The sequence below is a fragment of the Populus alba genome, chromosome 7, assembly GCF_005239225.2.
Source record: "Populus alba chromosome 7, ASM523922v2, whole genome shotgun sequence".
In the NCBI taxonomy this organism is placed as follows: Eukaryota; Viridiplantae; Streptophyta; class Magnoliopsida; order Malpighiales; family Salicaceae; genus Populus; species Populus alba.
In genome coordinates this window covers 8,446,056-8,468,575 of record NC_133290.1, presented here as the reverse complement: position 1 = coordinate 8,468,575, position 22,520 = coordinate 8,446,056, and the positions used below count along the sequence as shown (strand labels likewise).

General features: G+C 33.4%; 1 protein-coding gene across 9 annotated transcripts; it reads left to right on the top strand.

Moving 5' to 3' along the window:
• The first annotated feature begins 4,408 nt into the window (after positions 1 to 4,408).
• Positions 4,409 to 18,294, top strand: LOC118030571 (serine/threonine-protein kinase STY17-like). Of its 9 annotated transcripts, none has more exons than XM_073410598.1 (17): positions 4,409 to 4,816; positions 5,169 to 5,252; positions 5,456 to 5,553; positions 5,629 to 7,202; positions 7,393 to 7,465; positions 7,662 to 9,319; positions 9,588 to 10,989; positions 12,390 to 12,462; positions 12,659 to 13,491; positions 14,061 to 14,227; positions 14,373 to 14,594; positions 14,673 to 14,780; positions 15,676 to 15,759; positions 16,439 to 16,534; positions 17,479 to 17,574; positions 17,800 to 17,904; positions 18,001 to 18,294. In XM_073410598.1, exons 13-17 carry the CDS (start codon positions 15,715 to 15,717, stop codon positions 18,103 to 18,105), a joined length of 447 nt encoding a protein of 148 aa, XP_073266699.1. In that variant the 5' UTR covers positions 4,409 to 4,816; positions 5,169 to 5,252; positions 5,456 to 5,553; positions 5,629 to 7,202; positions 7,393 to 7,465; positions 7,662 to 9,319; positions 9,588 to 10,989; positions 12,390 to 12,462; positions 12,659 to 13,491; positions 14,061 to 14,227; positions 14,373 to 14,594; positions 14,673 to 14,780; positions 15,676 to 15,714; the 3' UTR covers positions 18,106 to 18,294. The 9 variants fall into 9 exon arrangements, 7 of the variants coding, with proteins under 7 accessions (XP_073266699.1, XP_073266701.1, XP_073266696.1 ...); XM_073410600.1 differs by having other exon boundaries at positions 15,676 to 15,920; XM_073410595.1 differs by having other exon boundaries at positions 15,676 to 16,219; positions 17,800 to 17,880.
• The last annotated feature ends 4,226 nt before the right edge of the window (positions 18,295 to 22,520 follow it).

The window sequence follows — 22,520 nt, the reverse complement described above, 5'->3', positions numbered from 1 at the left end:
TAACTCATCAAACCAGGTTAACATGTCAAACCCGGAATCCGTGTAATGAAAGTTTGATAACTAAATAGAAAAAAATTTAACATTAACAATTTAAATTAAACAAAAAAAATTAATTAAAAAAACAAAAGGCATAAGCCTTTTCACCGTGGACTGCACTGTGCAGTCCACAGTCAAAGACATAAAAAAAAAACTAAAGGCATCAGCCGAAAACCACTTAAAAAAATTTAATATTAATAAACTAAATTAATTAAATAAAATTAATTAAAAAGAAAAAAAAATCTAAGAAGAAAAAAAACTAAATAAAAAAAATTTAACATTAACAAACTAAATTAAATGAAAAAATAATTAAAAAAAAAGCAAAAAAAAAAAATTCAGGTTAACTCGTCAAACCAAGTTAACCCGTTAAACCCGGGATCCGTGTCATGAATGTCTGGTAACCAAATAAAAAAAAAAAGTGAACATTAACAAACTGAACTAAACAAGAAAAATTAAATAAAAAGAAACAAAATCTGGGTTAACTCGTCAAACCATGTTAACCCGTTAAACCCAGGATCTGTGTTATGAAAATATGGTAACTAAATAAAAAAAATTTAACATTAACAAACTAAATTAAACAAAAACATTTATGAAAATAATAATAAAAAAATTAACGGGTCAACCCGGAATTAACTAGGTTCACTCGTGAAACCAGGTTAGCCCGTGAAACTCGGGATATGTGTTATGAAAGTTTAATAACTAAATAGAAAGAAATTTAACATTAACAAACTAAACTAAACCAAAAAAATTAATTGGAAAGAATAAAAAACCAAAAAAATTATATTTTAACTTGTCAAACCAGGTTAACCCGTTAAATCCGGTAAACGTGTCATGAAAGTCTGACAACTAAATAAAAAAATTTAACATTAATAAACTAAATTAAACAAAAAAATTTTGTTAAAAAAAGAAGGAAGAAGCAAAAAAAAAATCCAAAAAAACATAAAAAAACTAAGACAACTTAAAATAAAAAAAAAACAACGCCAAAGGAATCAGTGTTTTACTGTGGACTGCATAAAAAAAATTTGAGTTAACCCGTTAAACCTTGAATGCGTGTTATAAAAGTTTGAGATAGAAAAAAATTTAACATTAACAATTTTTTTTAAAAAAAAATATCCATTAAAAAAAATAAAAAATGAAGAAAAAGAAAAGCAAGACGTAAAAAAAATCTGAATTAATTGGGTTAACCCTCAAACCAAGTTAACCCGTCAAACCTGGGATTCACGTCATGAAAGTTTGATAACTGCATAGAAAACAAAATTGACGGGTTAACCCATAATTAATTTGGTTAACCTATGAAACCAAGTTAACCCATAATTAATTAAACCAAAAAAATTAATTAAAAAGAAAAACCATAAAAATAAAATCTGGGTTAACCCGTTAAATCCGGAATGCGTGTTATAAAAGTTTGAGATACAAAAAAATTTAACATTAACAAAAAACAATTTAAAAAAATATCCATTAAAAAAAAGCAAAGAAAAAATGAAGAAAAAAAAACTTAAAAAAAAACAAAAAGTAAAAAGCAAAAAAAAAATGAAAAAAAAAAAAACCGTAAAGCAGCAGGGATAAAAGAGATCAGTGTTTTACTGTGGACTGCACAGTGCAGTCCACAGTAAAACTTTGATCGCTTTTAGCTATATACTAGACACTTGACCCGCGCGATGCCGCGGGTTATTGTTTTGCATAAAAAATATTAAAACAAATAAAAATTTAAAAATCTTGGGTTTTTCTGCAAAGTTATACCCAAGAAACTTGGGTTTGGCTGCAACGCCTGATCTAAAAGTAATATTTATAATATTAATAATAAAATTAAACTTGCATGACCCAAGTTTAAGTGAGCCTGGCTGCAACACCGGAAAAAACTACAAAGCTATATTCTCAACCAGCTCAATATTAAAAAAAAAAAAAAACACAAAAAAATGAAAAAAAGAAGATGACAATTTTGGAAGAAAAAAAAGCAAAAAACAAATAATAAAAAAATAAAAAAAAAACATGTGGGGAAAGTTAAAGCTAAATTTTCAACCAGCTAAATATTAAAATCATTTAAGAAAACACTATAGCAATCTATAGTGTTTTGTGAAGAAATATACAACTATAATTCTCAACCAACTCAATATTAAAAAAAATCAATAAAGATAATTTTGACAAATATAAAAAAAAAACGAAAGGAAAAAAAAATCCATGGAAACACTATAACAAAAATTGTTACCATCCACAATATTTTAAAGGAAAAAACTACAAAGCTATATTCTCAACCAGCTCAATATTAAAAAAAAAAACACAAAAAAATGAAAAAAAGAAGATGACAATTTTGGAAGAAAAAAAAGCAAAAAACAAATAATAAAAAAATAAAAAAAAACATGTGGGGAAAGTTAAAGCTAAATTTTCAACCAGCTAAATATTAAAATCATTTAAGAAAACACTATAGCAATCTATAGTGTTTTGTGAAGAAAATATACAACTATAATTCTCAACCAACTCAATATTAAAAAAAAAAATCAATAAAGATAATTTTGACAAATATAAAAAAAAAACGAAAGGAAAAAAAACATCCATGGAAACACTATAACAATCTATAGTGTTTCATGAGAAAATCTACAGTTGTAATTTTTAACCAGCTCAATATCAAAAACAATAAAAATGACAAAGACCATTTAAAAAAAAAACATAACAAAAAAAAAGCATATGGGAAAACAGTGTAGCAATCAACGATGTTTTAAGGACAAAAAGCTAAATGGTTAACCGGTTCAGTATGAAAAAAAATAAATTTGACAAAAACATATTTGGAAAAAAAACATCGATAAAAAAAAAAAACATGAGGAAACATTGTAGCAAGGAAAAAATCATGTGGGAAAACACTGTAGCAATTTACAGTGTTTTAAATAATTACAAAGCTAAATTCTCAATCAGCTTAATATAAAAAAATTAAAATTGACAAAGATAATTCTGAAAAAAAAATTATTTAATAAAAAACCATGTAGAGAAACACTACATCAATCTAGTGTTTTAAAGAAAAAAAAATTAAAAAACAAAATTATCAATCAGCTCAATAGTAAAAAAATAAAATCAACAAAAATAATTATGAAAAAAAAATATAAAAAAGAGATAATTTTGGGAAAAACTTAAAAAACCAAAAAAAAAAGTGGGGGAAGCTAAATCTAAATTCTCAACTAACTCAATATTGAAAAAATAAATTCGACAAAGATAATTTAAAAAAAAAAACATGTGGGGGAAACACTACAAACAAACAAAAACCACGTAAGGGAAACACTGTAGCAATTAATAGTGTTTTTTTTTATAAAAAAAAAGCTACAAAGCTAAGTTCTCAACTAGCTCAATATAAAAAAAATAAAATTGACAAAGACTATTAAAAAAAAGAGTCAATTTTGGGTAAAAAAAAAGAAAAAAAAAACATGTAAAAAAAAAAGAAATAAAAGCGAGAAAAAAAAACACGCGGGGAAAGCTACAGTGAAAAAACCAAAAAAACTAAAATTTCAACCAGCTCAATAGCAAAAAAAATAAAATCAACAAAAAAATTCTAAAAAAAAACAAAACAAAAAAAAAAAAGAAAATATGTAAAAAATGACAATTTTGGAAAAAAGAAAAAGAAATAAAAAAAACAAAAAAAACATGTGGGGAAAGCTAAAGCTATATTATCAGTCAGCTCAATATTGAAAAAAATAAATTCGATAAAGATAATTTTTTTAAAAAATATGTGGGGAAGCACTGCGGCAAAACAAAAACCATGTAGGGGAAAACACTATAGCAATTCATATTTTTTTTTTTTAAAAAAACTACAAAGCTAAATTCTCAACCAACTTAATATAAAAAAAGTAAAATCTACAAAGACAATTTAAAAAAAAAAGAATAAAATAATCATAAAAAAAAAAACAATGTATGAGAATATTATATCAATCTACAATGTTTTAAAGAAAAAAAGCTACATAGTTAAATTTTCAACCAGCTTAATATTTTAAAAAATTAGTAAAGATAATTTTGATTTTTTTTTTTTAAAAAGTTAATTTTAGGTAAAAAAAAAAACATGTAAAAAAATTGAAGAACAAACAAAAGTGGAAAAAAGAAAGCTCCAGAAAAAAAAACAAAAGCAAAAAAAAAAAAAAGACTACAGAAAAAAAAAAAAAGCAGAAAAAAAAAATACTATAAAAGAGAAAAAAATATATATTATAATATTATAATATAATTATAATTATAATAGTAATAATAATAATTATTATTATATTAGGTATAATTAAAAGGCGTGGGGAAGCTACAGTGCTTTCCACGCCTTTTAGAGTTCTTTAATAATAATAATAATAATATAATATAATATTATAGTTAGAAAACTCAATTATATTGGATATTTCGGAATAAAGATTCTAATTTCATGTTTTCATTGAAAGATTAAAATCATAAATACCGAAGTGTAACTAGTTATCTGAAAACATTTAGAGTGAGAGACGAACAAAAACAAAAAAACTGTAAAAGAAAGAAAGAAAGTACAATATACACAAAAAAAGAAATTCGCTCTCTCTGGGGCTTGGTTCATCAAAGCTTTCACCTCCAGCAGCATAACCGCCGTGTGCGATCCAGGGTCGTGATGGCATGGCGGTTGAAGAAGAAGACGTAGAGAGCTGTGGTAGCAGAGCAGTGTAGTCGTACTCTGCAATAGCGAATCCATCATCACGACACCATCACCAAAGGCAAAAGCTAGAAGTTTATAACGAAGTTTAGAAGCGAATTCAAGACTTGAATTTCGAAGAAACGAATCTTCCTGGATTTGATGGTAACGCTTCATATCGCTTACTTGCTCCTCGGTAATTTACCTAATTTAACGATAATTACAAATCTTGAAAAAAGAAATAATATATATAATAGATTTTCAAGATTTTCAATATATATATATATTATTCTTTTTCAAGATTTGTAATTTTTTTTTCAAGATTTGTAATTTTTTTTTTCAAGATTTGTAATTATTTTCTTTTTTCAAGATTTTAAGATTTGTAATTATATATATATTTCACGTTTTTTTGTCCGGTAGCAGCGAGATAAAGAAGGAAATGTTGGCTTTTTCTTCTTTTTTCATTCTGGCTTTTTGTGTAATTTCTTATTTTTTATTTTAGTGATCAATAATGTAGATATGCGCTGGATGTGAATGTGGAGAGAGCTGAAGATGTGCATATGCACAAGAGATTACTTCAGTTGGCTGAAGATCCTGCACGGTTAATAATAGTAGTAAATGCTACTTGTTTTTTTTTTTAGCGAATAAATTCTGTACTAAATACTACCTACCATTTGCTTGTTACCCACTCATTCATTCAACGGCAAGACAATGGTATTTGTCTTAATATAAAGTGTTTATAATGTTGATAGCGTTTAAGCAGATCATTTGCGTAGTCTGATTGGTGGCTTCTTTGTTTTACAGGTGTATCCTGCCTTGAATGGAAATGCTTATGCTTCTGTGCATTTGGATCCGGCAATGAAAGAAGACGCACAAAGTTCTTATTTTTCAAACAAGCAGGGGTACGCCATTATATTTTTGTGCAATATAACGTGTTATTTTTTGTTGTTTCATGTTTTTCTCTCTCTGATCTGCAGAATGCATCCACCACCTATATTTGGCTCATCACCTAATCTTGAAGCATTTCAAGCCTGTAGATATCATGTTGATGATGGACATGGTGCTGCAAATTCTACACCATGTCTTTTTCAGTAAGAGCTTTTGTGGACTGTGAATGGTTATATTTTTCACTGGACATTGTTTGGCAATGTGTAAAAAGTGGAGAACTTTCTGATGTTAGCCTTATTGTGATGTTAACTTCAATTCATGTTTACATATAGGATTATCCATTTGACTATATTGTAGGTCTATGCACGAGATCACCTTTTGAACTGTTGATGGGCCAAAACTTCTTAGTTAGGTTGGTGACTCGTCCTATTATCATCTCTGCAGAATATTTTGTATGTATTGGGAACAATTTGGGATTGATAGTGCCATGCTACATATGTTTTTCAGGACAAATATGGTGAAAAGTTTTCAAATTATCTCAGGCTTTCAGCTAGTAGAGATATAACTATAATATATTCTCTAAATAGTAATGGCAGCACACACGAGCACACACTCACATGTGGAAACATTCATACATTGCCGAGTGCCTAAAATTGCATTTGACTGTATCAAGAAAAAAGAAAGACGACCGCAATTGTATCTAAAGCTGCATCATTTGAAACATTTAACTTTAATTTGTACTCCGTGTCTCATGTGCTTGCACACATGCACTAGACAACAGATATTGGTAAATAATTTTGCCGTTGACTTCCCTGCTTGCGGAGATTGGATTGAACATCCAAGAAGCTCATGCCTTTTCCACTGTTGATGGGTTTTCTCTGGATATTTTTGTTGTTGATGGTTGGCTTCGTAAGTTATGGTCCAATTCTTTTCACCAGTTAGAAAAATCAAGTGTTAGGTATTTTTGTGGTATCAGCCTGCTGTAGTCCTGATTTTATTCAATGTTTTTTTTTCTTAATTGCTTAAAAAACAGAAAAAAGAAGAAGAGGGCAGCATTGAAGTAGTCTAAAGTAAAAGATGCACGTCTCGTGTAAATTTGATTCCTTGCTCATGTGGATTTGAAATGTTATTATTTTATCCTGCACTCTTGGTCTATCCAATTCTCTTTTTAATACTGAGATAATTGCCAGACTGACATTGTTTGCTCACTGTACTACTTGGTCATGTGCGTGGGAACCTACTGAGGAGCTTAGAAATGCTCTAGAAAAGGAAATCTTAAAGTCTAAGGTAAATTTTCTCTATACTGCGCTTTTATTCATAGTCTCAGCTTTGCATATCTCTAAAATAAATCTTTTTATGAATGCTTGCTGCTAGAACACCCTTTGTTTTAATTAATATGTGTATCAGCCATCTCTAGGGTGTAGGATGTATGAATTGTTGATAGTTAAGTTTGTAAAGTGATAACTTTTTTTTTCATCACATTCTCATAAATCATTTAAAGTTAAACTAACCTCATGGAGGTTATGGTTCTATCCTCATTCCTTTGCCAGTGTATGTGGCAAGCCTGTAAACTTGTTGCAGCTGAAATGATGTTTGGGGGAAAGAGGTGACCAAATTTTAAAGGAGAACCGTGATGTCTATCTAGGTTTACAGTCTTGCTATGGTGTGTTAGTACTTGATGGCTATATCTGTGATTTACATCTTCTGCTTGATATGCTACATGATGATTAAGCAACTAGGTCTCAAAGGAAGTCCTTAGTAATAGTAGCGGGCAGAACCAAATACTGTCAATGTTCTTCAACTTGAAACAGTAATTTTAAAAAAAAATATTTATTTGTTTATTTTTGTTGCAGTTTGTGCTCATAGCCCTTCAGTTAGCGTATACAGCAACTCAAATGCCTCAATAGACTTTGATATAAAATGATAGTGCTCCTCCCTCTCTCATCCTTGTAAAGCTTAATAACTTTTTTCATGCAATTGTGCACCTTCTCTGAAGCTTCTCTCTTGTATACAATCTTTTACATGCATCCATCCACCTTCTTCACTACGCTGTGGTGGGGTCACCCTCGGTTTCTCTTGATATTTGTGAAAGTTGTAACCTTTTGCAATTGTTGGTTTGCAGGAAAGTTCGGCATAATTTGGGATTGTTAGTGCCACGCTACATATGTTTTTCAGGACAAATAGGGTGAAAAGTTTTTCAAAATTATCTCGGGCTTTCAGCTAGTAGAGATACAGCTATAATATATTCTCTAACTAGTAATGGCAGAACACGCGCACACACTCACATGTGGAAACATTCATACATTGCCGAGTGCCTAAGATTGCATTTGACTGTATCAAGAAAAAAGAAAGACGACCGCAATTGTATCTAAAACTGCATCATTTGAAACATTTAACTTTAATTTGTACTCCTTGTCTCATGTGCTTGCTTACATGCACTAGACAACAGATATTGGTAAATAATTTTGCCGTTGACTTCCCTGCTTGCGGAGATTGGATTGAACATCCAAGAAGCACATGCCTTTTCCACTGTTGATGGGTTTTCTCTGGATATTTTTGTTGTTGATGGTTGGCTTGGTAAGGTATGGTCCTATTCTTTTCACCAGTTAGAAAAATCAAGTGTTAGGTATTTTTGTGGTATCAGCCTGCTGTAGTCCTGATTTTATTCAATGTTTTTTTTCTTAATTGCTTAAAAAACAGAAAAAAGAAAAAGAGGGCAGCATTGAAGTAGTCTAAAGTAAAAGATGCACGTCTCGTGTAAATTTGATTCCTTGCTCATGTGGATTTGAAATGTTATTATTTTATCCGGCACTCTTGGTCTATCCAATTGTCTTTTTAATACTGAGATAATTGCCAGACTGACATTGTTTGCTCACTGTACTACTTGGTCATGTGCGTGGGAACCTACTGAGGAGCTTAGAAATGCTCTAGAAAAGGAAATCTTAAAGTCTAAGGTAATGTTTCTGTATACTGCACTTTTATTCATAGTTAGTGTATACAGGACAAATATGGTGAAAAGTTTTCAAATTATCTCGGGCTTTCAGCTAGTAGAGATACAGCTATAATATATTCTCTAACTAGTAATGGCAGCACACACGCGCACAAACTCACATGTGGAAACTTTCATACATTGCCGAGTGCCTAAGATTGCATTTGACTGTATCAAGAAAAAAGAAAGACGACCGCAATTGTATCTAAAACTACATCATTTGAAACATTTAACTTTAATTTGTACTCCGTGTCTCATGTGCTTGCTCACATGCACTACACAACAGATACTGGTAAATAATTTTGCTGTTGACTTCCCTGCTTGCGGAGATTGGTTTGAACATCCAAGAAGCTCATGCCTTCTCCACTGTTGATGGGTTTTCTCTGTATATTTTTGTTGTTGATGGGTGGCTTCGTAGGGTATGGTCCTATTCTTTTCACCAGTTAGAAAAATGAAGTGTTAGGTATTTTTGCGGTATCAGCCTGCTGTAGTCCTGATTTTGTTCAATGTTTTTTTTCTTAATTGCTTAAAAAACAGAAAAAACAAGAAGAGGGCAACATTAAAGTAGTCTAAAGTAAAAGATGCACATGTCGTGTAAATTTGATTCCTTGCTCATGTGGATTTGAAATGTTATTATTTTATCCGGCACTCTTTGTGTATGCAATTCTCTTTTTAATACTGAGATAATTGCCAAACTGACATTGTTTGCTCACTGTACTACTTGGTCATGTGCATGGGAACCTACTGAGGAGCTTAGAAATGCTCTAGAAAAGGAAATCTTAAAGTCTAAGGTAATGTTTCTGTATACTGCACTTTTATTCATAGTCTCAGCTTTGCATATCTCTAAAATAAATCTTTTTATGAATGCTTGCTGCTAGAACACCCTTTGTTTTAATTAATATGTGTATCAGCCATCTCTAGGGTGTAGGATGTATGAATTGTTGATAGTTATGTTTGCAAATTGATTACTTAACTTTTGTTTTCAACACATTCTCATAAATCATTTAAAGTTAAACTAACCTCATGGAGGTTATGGTTCTATCCTCATTCCTTTGCCAGTGTATGTGGCAAGCCTGTAAACTTGTTGCAGCTGAAATGATGTTTGGGGGAAAGAGGTGACCAAATTTTAAAGGAGAACCGTGATGTCTATCTAGGTTTACAGTCTTGCTATGGTGTGTTAGTACTTGATGGCTATATCTTTGATTTACATCTTCTGCTTGATATGCTACATGATGATTAAGCAACTAGGTCTCAAAGGAAGTCCTTAGTAATAGTAGCGGGCAGAACCAAATACTGTCAATGTTCTTCAACTTGAAACAGTAATTTTAAAAAAAAATATTTATTTGTTTATTTTTGTTGCAGTTTGTGCTCATAGCCCTTCAGTTAGCGTATACAGCAACTCAAATGCCTCAATAGACTTTGATATAAAATGATAGTGCTCCTCCCTCTCTCATCCTTGTAAAGCTTAATAACTTTTTTCATGCAATTGTGCACCTTCTCTGAAGCTTCTCTCTTGTATACAATCTTTTACATGCATCCATCCACCTTCTTCACTACGCTGTGGTGGGGTCACCCTCGGTTTCTCTTGATATTTGTGAAAGTTGTAACCTTTTGCAATTGTTGGTTTGCAGGAAAGTTCGGCATAATTTGGGATTGTTAGTGCCACGCTACATATGTTTTTCAGGACAAATAGGGTGAAAAGTTTTCAAATTATCTCGGGCTTTCAGCTAGTAGAGATACAGCTATAATATATTCTCTAACTAGTAATGGCAGAACACGCGCACACACTCACATGTGGAAACATTCATACATTGCCGAGTGCCTAAGATTGCATTTGACTGTATCAAGAAAAAAGAAAGACGACCGCAATTGTATCTAAAACTGCATCATTTGAAACATTTAACTTTAATTTGTACTCCTTGTCTCATGTGCTTGCTTACATGCACTAGACAACAGATATTGGTAAATAATTTTGCCGTTGACTTCCCTGCTTGCGGAGATTGGATTGAACATCCAAGAAGCACATGCCTTTTCCACTGTTGATGGGTTTTCTCTGGATATTTTTGTTGTTGATGGTTGGCTTGGTAAGGTATGGTCCTATTCTTTTCACCAGTTAGAAAAATCAAGTGTTAGGTATTTTTGTGGTATCAGCCTGCTGTAGTCCTGATTTTATTCAATGTTTTTTTTCTTAATTGCTTAAAAAACAGAAAAAAGAAAAAGAGGGCAGCATTGAAGTAGTCTAAAGTAAAAGATGCACGTCTCGTGTAAATTTGATTCCTTGCTCATGTGGATTTGAAATGTTATTATTTTATCCGGCACTCTTGGTCTATCCAATTGTCTTTTTAATACTGAGATAATTGCCAGACTGACATTGTTTGCTCACTGTACTACTTGGTCATGTGCGTGGGAACCTACTGAGGAGCTTAGAAATGCTCTAGAAAAGGAAATCTTAAAGTCTAAGGTAATGTTTCTGTATACTGCACTTTTATTCATAGTTAGTGTATACAGGACAAATATGGTGAAAAGTTTTTCAAATTATCTCGGGCTTTCAGCTAGTAGAGATACAGCTATAATATATTCTCTAACTAGTAATGGCAGCACACACGCGCACAAACTCACATGTGGAAACTTTCATACATTGCCGAGTGCCTAAGATTGCATTTGACTGTATCAAGAAAAAAGAAAGACGACCGCAATTGTATCTAAAACTACATCATTTGAAACATTTAACTTTAATTTGTACTCCGTGTCTCATGTGCTTGCTCACATGCACTACACAACAGATACTGGTAAATAATTTTGCTGTTGACTTCCCTGCTTGCGGAGATTGGTTTGAACATCCAAGAAGCTCATGCCTTCTCCACTGTTGATGGGTTTTCTCTGTATATTTTTGTTGTTGATGGGTGGCTTCGTAGGGTATGGTCCTATTCTTTTCACCAGTTAGAAAAATGAAGTGTTAGGTATTTTTGCGGTATCAGCCTGCTGTAGTCCTGATTTTGTTCAATGTTTTTTTTCTTAATTGCTTAAAAAACAGAAAAAACAAGAAGAGGGCAACATTAAAGTAGTCTAAAGTAAAAGATGCACATGTCGTGTAAATTTGATTCCTTGCTCATGTGGATTTGAAATGTTATTATTTTATCCGGCACTCTTTTGTGTATGCAATTCTCTTTTTAATACTGAGATAATTGCCAAACTGACATTGTTTGCTCACTGTACTACTTGGTCATGTGCATGGGAACCTACTGAGGAGCTTAGAAATGCTCTAGAAAAGGAAATCTTAAAGTCTAAGGTAATGTTTCTGTATACTGCACTTTTATTCATAGTCTCAGCTTTGCATATCTCTAAAATAAATCTTTTTATGAATGCTTGCTGCTAGAACACCCTTTGTTTTAATTAATATGTGTATCAGCCATCTCTAGGGTGTAGGATGTATGAATTGTTGATAGTTATGTTTGCAAATTGATTACTTAACTTTTGTTTTCAACACATTCTCATAAATCATTTAAAGTTAAACTAACCTCATGGAGGTTATGGTTCTATCCTCATTCCTTTGCCAGTGTATGTGGCAAGCCTGTAAACTTGTTGCAGCTGAAATGATGTTTGGGGGAAAGAGGTGACCAAATTTTAAAGGAGAACCGTGATGTCTATCTAGGTTTACAGTCTTGCTATGGTGTGTTAGTACTTGATGGCTATATCTGTGATTTACATCTTCTGCTTGATATGCTACATGATGATTAAGCAACTAGGTCTCAAAGGAAGTCCTTAGTAATAGTAGCGGGCAGAACCAAATACTGTCAATGTTTCTTCAACTTGAAACAGTAATTTTAAAAAAAAATATTTATTTGTTTATTTTTGTTGCAGTTTGTGCTCATAGCCCTTCAGTTAGCGTATACAGCAACTCAAATGCCTCAATAGACTTTGATATAAAATGATAGTGCTCCTCCCTCTCTCATCCTTGTAAAGCTTAATAACTTTTTTCATGCAATTGTGCACCTTCTCTGAAGCTTCTCTCTTGTATACAATCTTTTACATGCATCCATCCACCTTCTTCACTACGCTGTGGTGGGGTCACCCTCGGTTTCTCTTGATATTTGTGAAAGTTGTAACCTTTTGCAATTGTTGGTTTGCAGGAAAGTTCGGCATAATTTGGGATTGTTAGTGCCACGCTACATATGTTTTTCAGGACAAATAGGGTGAAAAGTTTTCAAATTATCTCGGGCTTTCAGCTAGTAGAGATACAGCTATAATATATTCTCTAACTAGTAATGGCAGAACACGCGCACACACTCACATGTGGAAACATTCATACATTGCCGAGTGCCTAAGATTGCATTTGACTGTATCAAGAAAAAAGAAAGACGACCGCAATTGTATCTAAAACTGCATCATTTGAAACATTTAACTTTAATTTGTACTCCTTGTCTCATGTGCTTGCTTACATGCACTAGACAACAGATATTGGTAAATAATTTTGCCGTTGACTTCCCTGCTTGCGGAGATTGGATTGAACATCCAAGAAGCACATGCCTTTTCCACTGTTGATGGGTTTTCTCTGGATATTTTTTGTTGTTGATGGTTGGCTTGGTAAGGTATGGTCCTATTCTTTTCACCAGTTAGAAAAATCAAGTGTTAGGTATTTTTGTGGTATCAGCCTGCTGTAGTCCTGATTTTATTCAATGTTTTTTTTCTTAATTGCTTAAAAAAACAGAAAAAAGAAAAAAGAGGGCAGCATTGAAGTAGTCTAAAGTAAAAGATGCACGTCTCGTGTAAATTTGATTCCTTGCTCATGTGGATTTGAAATGTTATTATTTTATCCGGCACTCTTGGTCTATCCAATTGTCTTTTTAATACTGAGATAATTGCCAGACTGACATTGTTTGCTCACTGTACTACTTGGTCATGTGCGTGGGAACCTACTGAGGAGCTTAGAAATGCTCTAGAAAAGGAAATCTTAAAGTCTAAGGTAATGTTTCTGTATACTGCACTTTTATTCATAGTCTCAGCTTTGCATATCTCTAAAATAAATCTTTTTATGAATGCTTGCTGCTAGAACACCCTTTGTTTTAATTAATATGTGTATCAGCCATCTCTAGGGTGTAGGATGTATGAATTGTTGATAGTTATGTTTGCAAATTGATTACTTAACTTTTGTTTTCAACACATTCTCATAAATCATTTAAAGTTAAACTAACCTCATGGAGGTTATGGTTCTATCCTCATTGCTTTGCCAGTGTATGTGGCAAGCCTGTTAACTTGTTGCAGCTGAAATGATGTTTGGGGGAAAGAGGTGACCAATTTTTAAAGGAGAACCGTGATGTCCATCTAGGTTTACAGTCTTGCTATGGTGTGTTAGTACTTGTTGGCTATATCTTTGATTTACATCTTCTGCTTGATATGCTACATGATGATTAAGCAACTAGGTCTTAAAGGAAGTCCGTAGTAATATTAGCGGGCAGAACCAATCACTGTCAATGTTCTTCAACTTGAAACTGTTTTTTTTTAAAAATATTTATTTGTTTATTTTTCTTGCAGTTTGTGCTCATAGCCATTTAGTTAGCGTATACAGCAACTCAAATGCTTCAATTGACTTGATGTTGGTAGCATGTTCTCTGAATAGTTAGCCATTCCAGTCAGAGTTGAAATCCAATACCTCTGGACAATTCCCCATACTGGAAATGACAAAATTCCCAAAAAAGAAGGTTTAACTTTGTGTATTCTCTTTGTTCTTGTTTTTGATAAAAAAAAGAAGGTGCTCTTTAAAAGTCATTAGATTAAAAAACACCAGTATTCATTGGGATATCTAGATTGTGGGAATTTTAACATGGATTGTGGGAATTTTAACAGGATGCCTCATCTTCATTATATAAACTAAGTTTGCAATACTCCACTGGAGCAGTGCTTTCCAAAACAACCTTTTGTTTCTGTTGTTTACAAGCAGAATAAAACAGGGGTTGAATCTCTTCCAGATTGTGTTGAATTACCCAGTGATGGAACTAATGTCTTGGAAATTGACACAAGTCAACTGAAAGTTGAAAACAATGTTGCATCTGGATCATATGGTGATTTGTAAGTTGTGTCATTTGAAATCTATGTTACTTTGCTGATTGCAAGTTACTCAGTTGATTGTTCATTTAACCACTTCAGGTATTGAGGCACGTATTGTAGTCAGGAAGTGGCCATCAAAGTGCTAAAGCCTGAGCGTGTCAGTGGAGAAATGCTTAGGGAGTTCTACCAGGAAGTTTATATAATGAGGTCTGTAAGAATATATGCTTGAAAGATCTCCAGACACCATTTCTAAAATGTTTTGTTTGTATACTCCTTAATTAGATGTTTCTTTTTTCTTCGATCATTTGAAACAAAATAAGCAAGTGAAAGTCTATTTCTAGTTGATCTGGAACGATTAGGAGATTTGCTAGAAGAAATATGGGGTAGGTATTGGTGGAGCTTGCATAATGTAGTTGTGGTTAGATGAAACTAAAGGGATCAAAGAATTACATAAAATGTACGAAAGAACTTAATTGTATGAACAAAAAACTCAACATTTCTAATCAAGAATTGAAAACCTTTACATGCAAATATTTGTGATATTATTTCTTCAAAATAATATTTTATTAAAATAAAAAAGCCTCCTATTATTATCAAGATAGGGGAATAAGAACTTACTGATAAAAAAATCAATACCTGGCCACTTCTCTATGGTACCAGTTGTTGCTTCATTGAATTTGCGGACTTGGAAACTTTCTGTTTTCCAATAGAAATGCTAGCCTACATATTTATCTAGCTATATATACAAGATCGTAAATACAAAATATAAGACTAAAGAACTAAAACCTTTCTACTCATGAGTATCTGCAATGCCTTTTCAAGTAGAAAGCTTTTATATGCACATTGAAGTTGCTTCTATTGAGAATGGTGTTAATGCATAATTTGTAATTTCCATAAACCTTTATATAAAATGATGGTGCTCCCTCCCTCTCACATCCTTGTAAAGCTTAATAACTTTTTACATGCAGTTGTCCAGCTTCTCTCTTGTATACAATCTTTTACATGCATCGATCCACCTTCTTCACTAAGCTGTGGTGGGGTAACCCTCGGTTTCTCTTGATATTTGTGAAAGTTGTAACCTTTTGCAATTGTTGGTTTGCAGGAAAGTTCGGCATAAGAACGTTGTGCAATTCATAGGTGCATGCACCCGGTCTCCAAACATGTGCATTGTGACTGGTGCATCCTAGTAAATCTTTCACATCTTTGGTCAATGGAATTCTTACCTTAAGAGTTGATGTTTCATGAATTTGATATTGATGCCCTGCCCCTCTGCACCCCTTTATTAGATATGAGCTATTTTGCTAATTGATGGAATGGTACTGCATAACATATGTGAAGTGGACAAATGTGAGTTTGACAAAACGTACGAGTCATGCATCTAATTCTGCCCTGCCTTTTCATTTGCTTCACCAATAGTCACTTTTTGGTGTTATATTTTTGCTTTATGAGAGTTCATGGCTAAAGGAAGTTTATACAAGTTTCTGCATAAAAAGAAGGGTGTATTTAAGCTTCCATCCTTAATCAAAGTGGCAGTTGATGTCTCAAAGGGAATGAATTATCTCCACGAAAATAACATAAATCACAAGGACCTGAAAGCTGCCAATCTTCTGATGGATGAAAATGAAGAGCATTTCCTGAACTTGCATGTACCTGTTTATACTCTTCCATGTTTACATGAATTTTGAATTCAAGAACCGTTCTCTTTTTTACTGTTGTCTTTACACTTCTTTCGAATAACTTTCTTGCCATGCATGCTGAACTTATAGCCCACTGTTTGGGTTTGGTGTTCATCCTTGTAGTGTCAGATGTATTAATATGTATTTTTGGAATAGTAATAGTATTATTTCTACAACCTTCTTTCACAGGTTGTCAAAGCTGCAGATTTTGGGTTTTCCAGAGTACGGACTCAATCTAGGGTAATGACAGCTGAAACAGGAACATATCACTGGATGGATCCTGAGGTACATTTTACTTGTATGTGAATATAAAGTTTCTTTTTCATGTTGTTTTACATGGTCATACCTTGGAATGTGATTGGGACATATGATCTTGCATGCCATGGTTTTATGTTTTGATTGGGTCTTTGTTTGTTTCTCCTATCTAATTGAAAAATGAGGTGTTTTTTTTTTTTTTTTTTAATAACACACACATACACAATTGCGTTTGTTTTAACTACATGAAGGTGATTGTGCACAAACCATACGATCACAAGGCTGCTGTTTTGAGTTTTGGAATAGTTGCATGCGAGCTTCTAGCAAGAGAAGTAAGCGCACCAGTTTTGAGGAGGGTAAAAAACTTGTATTTTTCAATTTTATTTTATTAGTTGCTAGTTATAATTGTAAAAAATTCATCACTTATTATTCATTAAATTTTATGACCAAAGTCACAGCTTCTTCACTCATACATGAACCGGTTGCGAGCAGCAGTAGGTGTGGTGCAAAAGGTGTATCCATTCTGTTCATATTAACGTAAAACTAATGCTTTTTTCTCATTTTTAAATTGCATTTTCACTTTTTAACCAACATTACTGCAGTGTCTATGGCCCACAATCTCCAAGCACGCTCATCCAAAACTCGCAAAACTGCTTGAGGGTTGCTTCAAGAGCCAAATCAAAGACCGAAATCAAATTAGGGGAATTAGCCAATCTTCTGATGGATGAAAATGAAGAGCATTTCCTGAACTTGCATGTACCTGTTTATACTCTTCCATGTTTACATGAATTTTTAATTCCAGAACCGCTCTCTTTTTTTCTGTTGTCTTTACACTTCTTTCGAATAACTTTCTTGCCATGCATGTTGAACTTATAGCCCACTGTTTGGGTTTGGTGTTCATCCTTGTAGTGTCAGATGTATTAATATGTATTTTTGGAATAGTAATAGTATTATTCTACAACCTTCTTTCACAGGTTGTCAAAGCTGCTGATTTTGGGTTTTCCAGAGTACGGACTCAATCTAGGGTAATGACAGCTGAAACAGGAACATATCACTGGATGGATCCTGAGGTACATTTTACTTGTATGTGAATATAAAGTTTCTTTTTCATGTTGTTTTACATGGTCATACCTTGGAATGTGATTGGGACATATGATCTTGCATGCCATGGTTTTATGTTTTGATTGGGTCTTTGTTTGTTTCTCCTATCTAATTGAAAAATGAGGTGTTTTTTTTTTTTATTTTTAATAACACACACATACACAATTGCGTTTGTTTTAACTAACTACATGAAGGTGATTGTGCACAAACCATACGATCACAAGGCTGCTGTTTTGAGTTTTGGAATAGTTGCATGCGAGCTTCTAGCAAGAGAAGTAAGCGCACCAGTTTTGAGGAGGGTAAAAAACTTGTATTTTTCAATTTTATTTTATTAGTTGCTAGTTATAATTGTAAAATATTCATCACTAATAATTCATTAAATTTTATGACCAAAGTCACAGCTTGGTCACTCATATTGCGAGCAGCTGTTGGTGTGGTGCAAAAGGTGTATCCATTCTTTTCATATTAACATAAAATTAATGCTTTTTTCTCATTTTTAAATTGCACTTTCACTTTTTAACCAACATTCATGCAGGGTCTATGGCCCACAATCTCCAAGCACGCTCATCCAAAACTCGCAAAACTGCTTGAGGGTTGCTTGAAGAGCCAAATCAAAGACCGAAATCAAATTAGGGGAATTAGCTATCGTCATGCATCACTTCCATTGAACAGTTCTAACTTTCTTAATTGAAATAGGTTGGAGATGAGAGAGAAGATCGGTGCAAGGATAAACGATGCGGTAGCTTTTTCTGAGCACTGATCAAGGATCACCATCATATGACAAGGAGCATATGCTGTTAACAATGTTTGCAAATTCAGAAAAAGGTGTTGATGCATAATTTGTAATTTCCATAAACCATTATATAAAATGATGGTGCTCCCTCCCTCTCTCATCCTTGTAAGGCTTAATAACTTTTTACATGCACTTGTCCAGCGTCTCTCTTGTATACAATCTTTTACATGCATCGATCCACCTTCTTCACTAAGCTGTGGCGGGGTAACCCTCGGTTTCTCTTGATATATGTGAAAGTTGTAGCCTTTCGCAATTCTTGGTTAGCAGGAAAGTTCGGCATAAGAACGTTGTGCAATTCATAGGTGCATGCACCCGGTCTCCAAACATGTGCATTGTGACTGGTGCATCCTAGTAAATCTTTCACATCTTTGCTCAATGAAATTCTTACCTTAAGAGTTGGTGTTTCATGAATTTGATATTGATGTCCTGCCCCTCTGCCCCCCTTTATTAGATATGAGCTATTTTGCTAATTGATGGAATGGTGCTGCATAACTTATGTCAAGTGGCAAAATGTGATTTTGTCAAAACGTACGAGTGATGCATCTAATTCTGCCCTGCCTTTTCATTTGCTTCACCAATAGTCACTTTTTGGTGTTATATTTTTGTTTTAAGAGAGTTCATGGCTAAAGGAAGTTTATACAAGTTTCTGCATGAACAGAAGGGTGTATTTAAGCTTCCATGCTTAATCAAAGTGGCAGTTGATGTCTCAAAGGGAATGAATTATCTCCACCAAAATAACATAATTCACAAGGACCTGAAAGCTGCCACTCTTCTGATGGATGAAAATGAAGAGCATTTCCTGAACTTGCATGTACCTGTTTATACTCTTCCATGTTTACATGAATTTTGATTTCAAGAACCCTTCTCTTTTTTACTGTTGTCTTTACACTTTTTTCGAAAAACTTTCTTGCCATGCATGTTGAACTTATAGCCCACTGTTTGGGTTTGGTGTTCATCCCTGTAGTGTCAGATGTATTAATATGTATTTTTGGAATGGTAATAGTATTATTCTACACCCTTCTTTCACAGGTTGTCAAAGCTGCTGATTCTGGGTTTTCCAGAGTACGGACTCAATCTGGGGTAATGACAGCTGAAACGGGAACATACCACTGGATGGCTCCTGAGGTACATTTTACTTGTATGTGAATTTTGAGTTTCTTTTCATGTTGTTTTACATGGTAATACCTTGGAATGTTTTCAGGACATATGATCTTGCATGCCATGATTTTATGTTTTGATTGGGTCTTTGATTGTTTCTCCTATCTAATTGAAAAATGAGGTGTTTTTTTTTTTTTTTGTTTTAATAACACACACGTACACACTTGAGGTTGTTTTAACTACATGAAGGTGATTGTACCCAAACCATACGATCACAAGGCTGCTGTTTTGAGTTTTGGAATAGTTGCATGCGAGCTTCTAGCAAGAGAAGTAAGCGCATCAGTTTTGAGGAGGGTAAAAAAGTTGTATTTTTCAATTTTATTTTATTAGTTGCTAGTTATAATTGTAAAAAATTCATCACTAATAATTCATTAAATTTTATGACCAAAGTCACAGCTTGGTCACTCATATTGCGAGCAGCTGTTGGTGTGGTGCAAAAGGTGTATCCATTCTTTTCATATTAACATAAAATTAATGCTTTTTTCTCATTTTTAAATTGCACTTTCACTTTTTAACCAACATTCATGCAGGGTCTATGGCCCACAATCTCCAAGCACGCTCATCCAAAACTCGCAAAACTGCTTGAGGGTTGCTTGAAGAGCCAAATCAAAGACCGAAATCAAATTAGGGGAATTAGCTATCATCATGCATCACTTCCATTGAACAGTTCTAACTTTCTTAATTGAAATAGGTTGGAGATGAGAGAGAAGATCGGTGCAAGGATAAACGATGCGGTAGCTTTTTCTGAGCACTGATCAAGGATCACCATCATATGACAAGGAGCATACGATGTTAACAATGTTTGCAAATTCAGAAAAGGTGTTGATGCATAATTTGTAAATTCCAGAATCCATTATATAAAATGATGGTGATCCCTCCCTCTCTCATCCTTGTAAAGCTTAATAACTTTTTACATGCAGTTGTCCAGCTTCTCTCTTGTATACAATCTTTTACAAGCATCGATCCACCTTCTTCACTAAGCTGTGGTGGAGTAACCCTCGGGTTCTCTTGATATATGCGAAAGTTGTAACCTTTTGCAATTTTTGGTTTGCAGGAAAGTTCGGCATAAGAACGTTGTGCAATTCATAGGTGCATGCACCCGGTCTCCAAACATGTGCATTGTGACTGGTGCATCCTAGTAAATCTTTCACATCTTTGCTCAATGAAATTCTTACCTTAAGAGTTGGTGTTTCATGAATTTGATATTGATGTCCTGCCCCTCTGCCCCCCTTTATTAGATATGAGCTATTTTGCTAATTGATGGAATGGTCCTGCATAACTTATGTTAAGTGGCAAAATATGAGTTTGACAAAACGTACGAGTGATGCATCTAATTCTGCCCTGCCTTTTCATTTGCTTCACCAATAGTCACTTTTTGGTGTTATATTTTTGCTTTAAGAGAGTTCATGGCTAAAGGAAGTTTACAAGGTTTCTGCATAAACAGAAGGGTGTAGGATGTATGAATTGTTGATAGTTATGTTTGCAAATTGATTACTTAACTTTTGTTTTCAACTCATTCTCATAAATCATTTAAAGTTAAACTAACCTCATGGAGGTTATGGTTCTATCCTCATTCCTTTGCCAGTGTATGTGGCAAGCCTGTTAACTTGTTGCAGCTGAAATGATCTTTGGGGGAAAGAGGTGACCAATTTTTAAAGGAGAACCGTGATGTCCATCTAGGTTTACAGTCTTGCTATGGTGTGTTAGTACTTGTTGGCTATATCTTTGATTTACATCTTCTGCTTGATATGCTACATGATGATTAAGCAACTAGGTCTTAAAGGAAGTCCGTAGTAATATTAGCGGGCAGAACCAATCACTGTCAATGTTCTTCAACTTGAAACTGTAATTTTTTTTTAAAAATATTTATTTGTTTATTTTTCTTGCAGTTTGTGCTCATAGCCATTTAGTTAGCGTATACAGCAACTCAAATGCTTCAATTGACTTGATGTTGGTAGCATGTTCTCTGAATAGTTAGCCATTCCAGTCAGAGTTGAAATCCAATACCTCTGGACAATTCCCCATACTGGAAATGACAAAATTCCCAAAAAAGAAGGTTTAACTTTGTGTATTCTCTTTGTTCTTGTTTTTGATAAAAAAAGAAGGTGCTCTTTAAAAGTCATTAGATTAAAAAACACCAGTATTCATTGGGATATCTAGATTGTGGGAATTTTAACATGGATTGTGGGAATTTTAACAGGATGCCTCATCTTCATTATATAAACTAAGTTTGCAATACTCCACTGGAGCAGTGCTTTCCAAAACAACCTTTTGTTTCTGTTGTTTACAAGCAGAATAAAACAGGGGTTGAATCTCTTCCAGATTGTGTTGAATTACCCAGTGATGGAACTAATGTCTTGGAAATTGACACAAGTCAACTGAAAGTTGAAAACAATGTTGCATCTGGATCATATGGTGATTTGTAAGTTGTGTCATTTGAAATCTATGTTACTTTGCTGATTGCAAGTTACTCAGTTGATTGTTCATTTAACCACTTCAGGTATTGAGGCACGTATTGTAGTCAGGAAGTGGCCATCAAAGTGCTAAAGCCTGAGCGTGTCAGTGGAGAAATGCTTAGGGAGTTCTACCAGGAAGTTTATATAATGAGGTCTGTAAGAATATATGCTTGAAAGATCTCCAGACACCATTTCTAAAATGTTTTGTTTGTATACTCCTTAATTAGATGTTTCTTTTTTCTTCGATCATTTGAAACAAAATAAGCAAGTGAAAGTCTATTTCTAGTTGATCTGGAACGATTAGGAGATTTGCTAGAAGAAATATGGGGTAGGTATTGGTGGAGCTTGCATAATGTAGTTGTGGTTAGATGAAACTAAAGGGATCAAAGAATTACATAAAATGTACGAAAGAACTTAATTGTATGAACAAAAAAACTCAACATTTCTAATCAAGAATTGAAAACCTTTACATGCAAATATTTGTGATATTATTTCTTCAAAATAATAT

What these genes read in the sequence shown, in the direction of transcription:
- LOC118030571 (XM_073410594.1), top strand. Translation starts at nt 16,028, where the DNA reads ATGGCTAAAGGAAGTTTATACAAGTTTCTGCATAAAAAGAAGGGTGTA. An exon ending in AGCATTTCCTGAACTTGCAT is followed by an intron (nt 16,220 to 16,438) that starts GTACCTGTTTAT and finishes CTTCTTTCACAG; the next exon opens with GTTGTCAAAGCTGCAGATTT. An exon ending in ATCACTGGATGGATCCTGAG is followed by an intron (nt 17,575 to 17,799) that starts GTACATTTTACT and finishes AACTACATGAAG; the next exon opens with GTGATTGTGCACAAACCATA.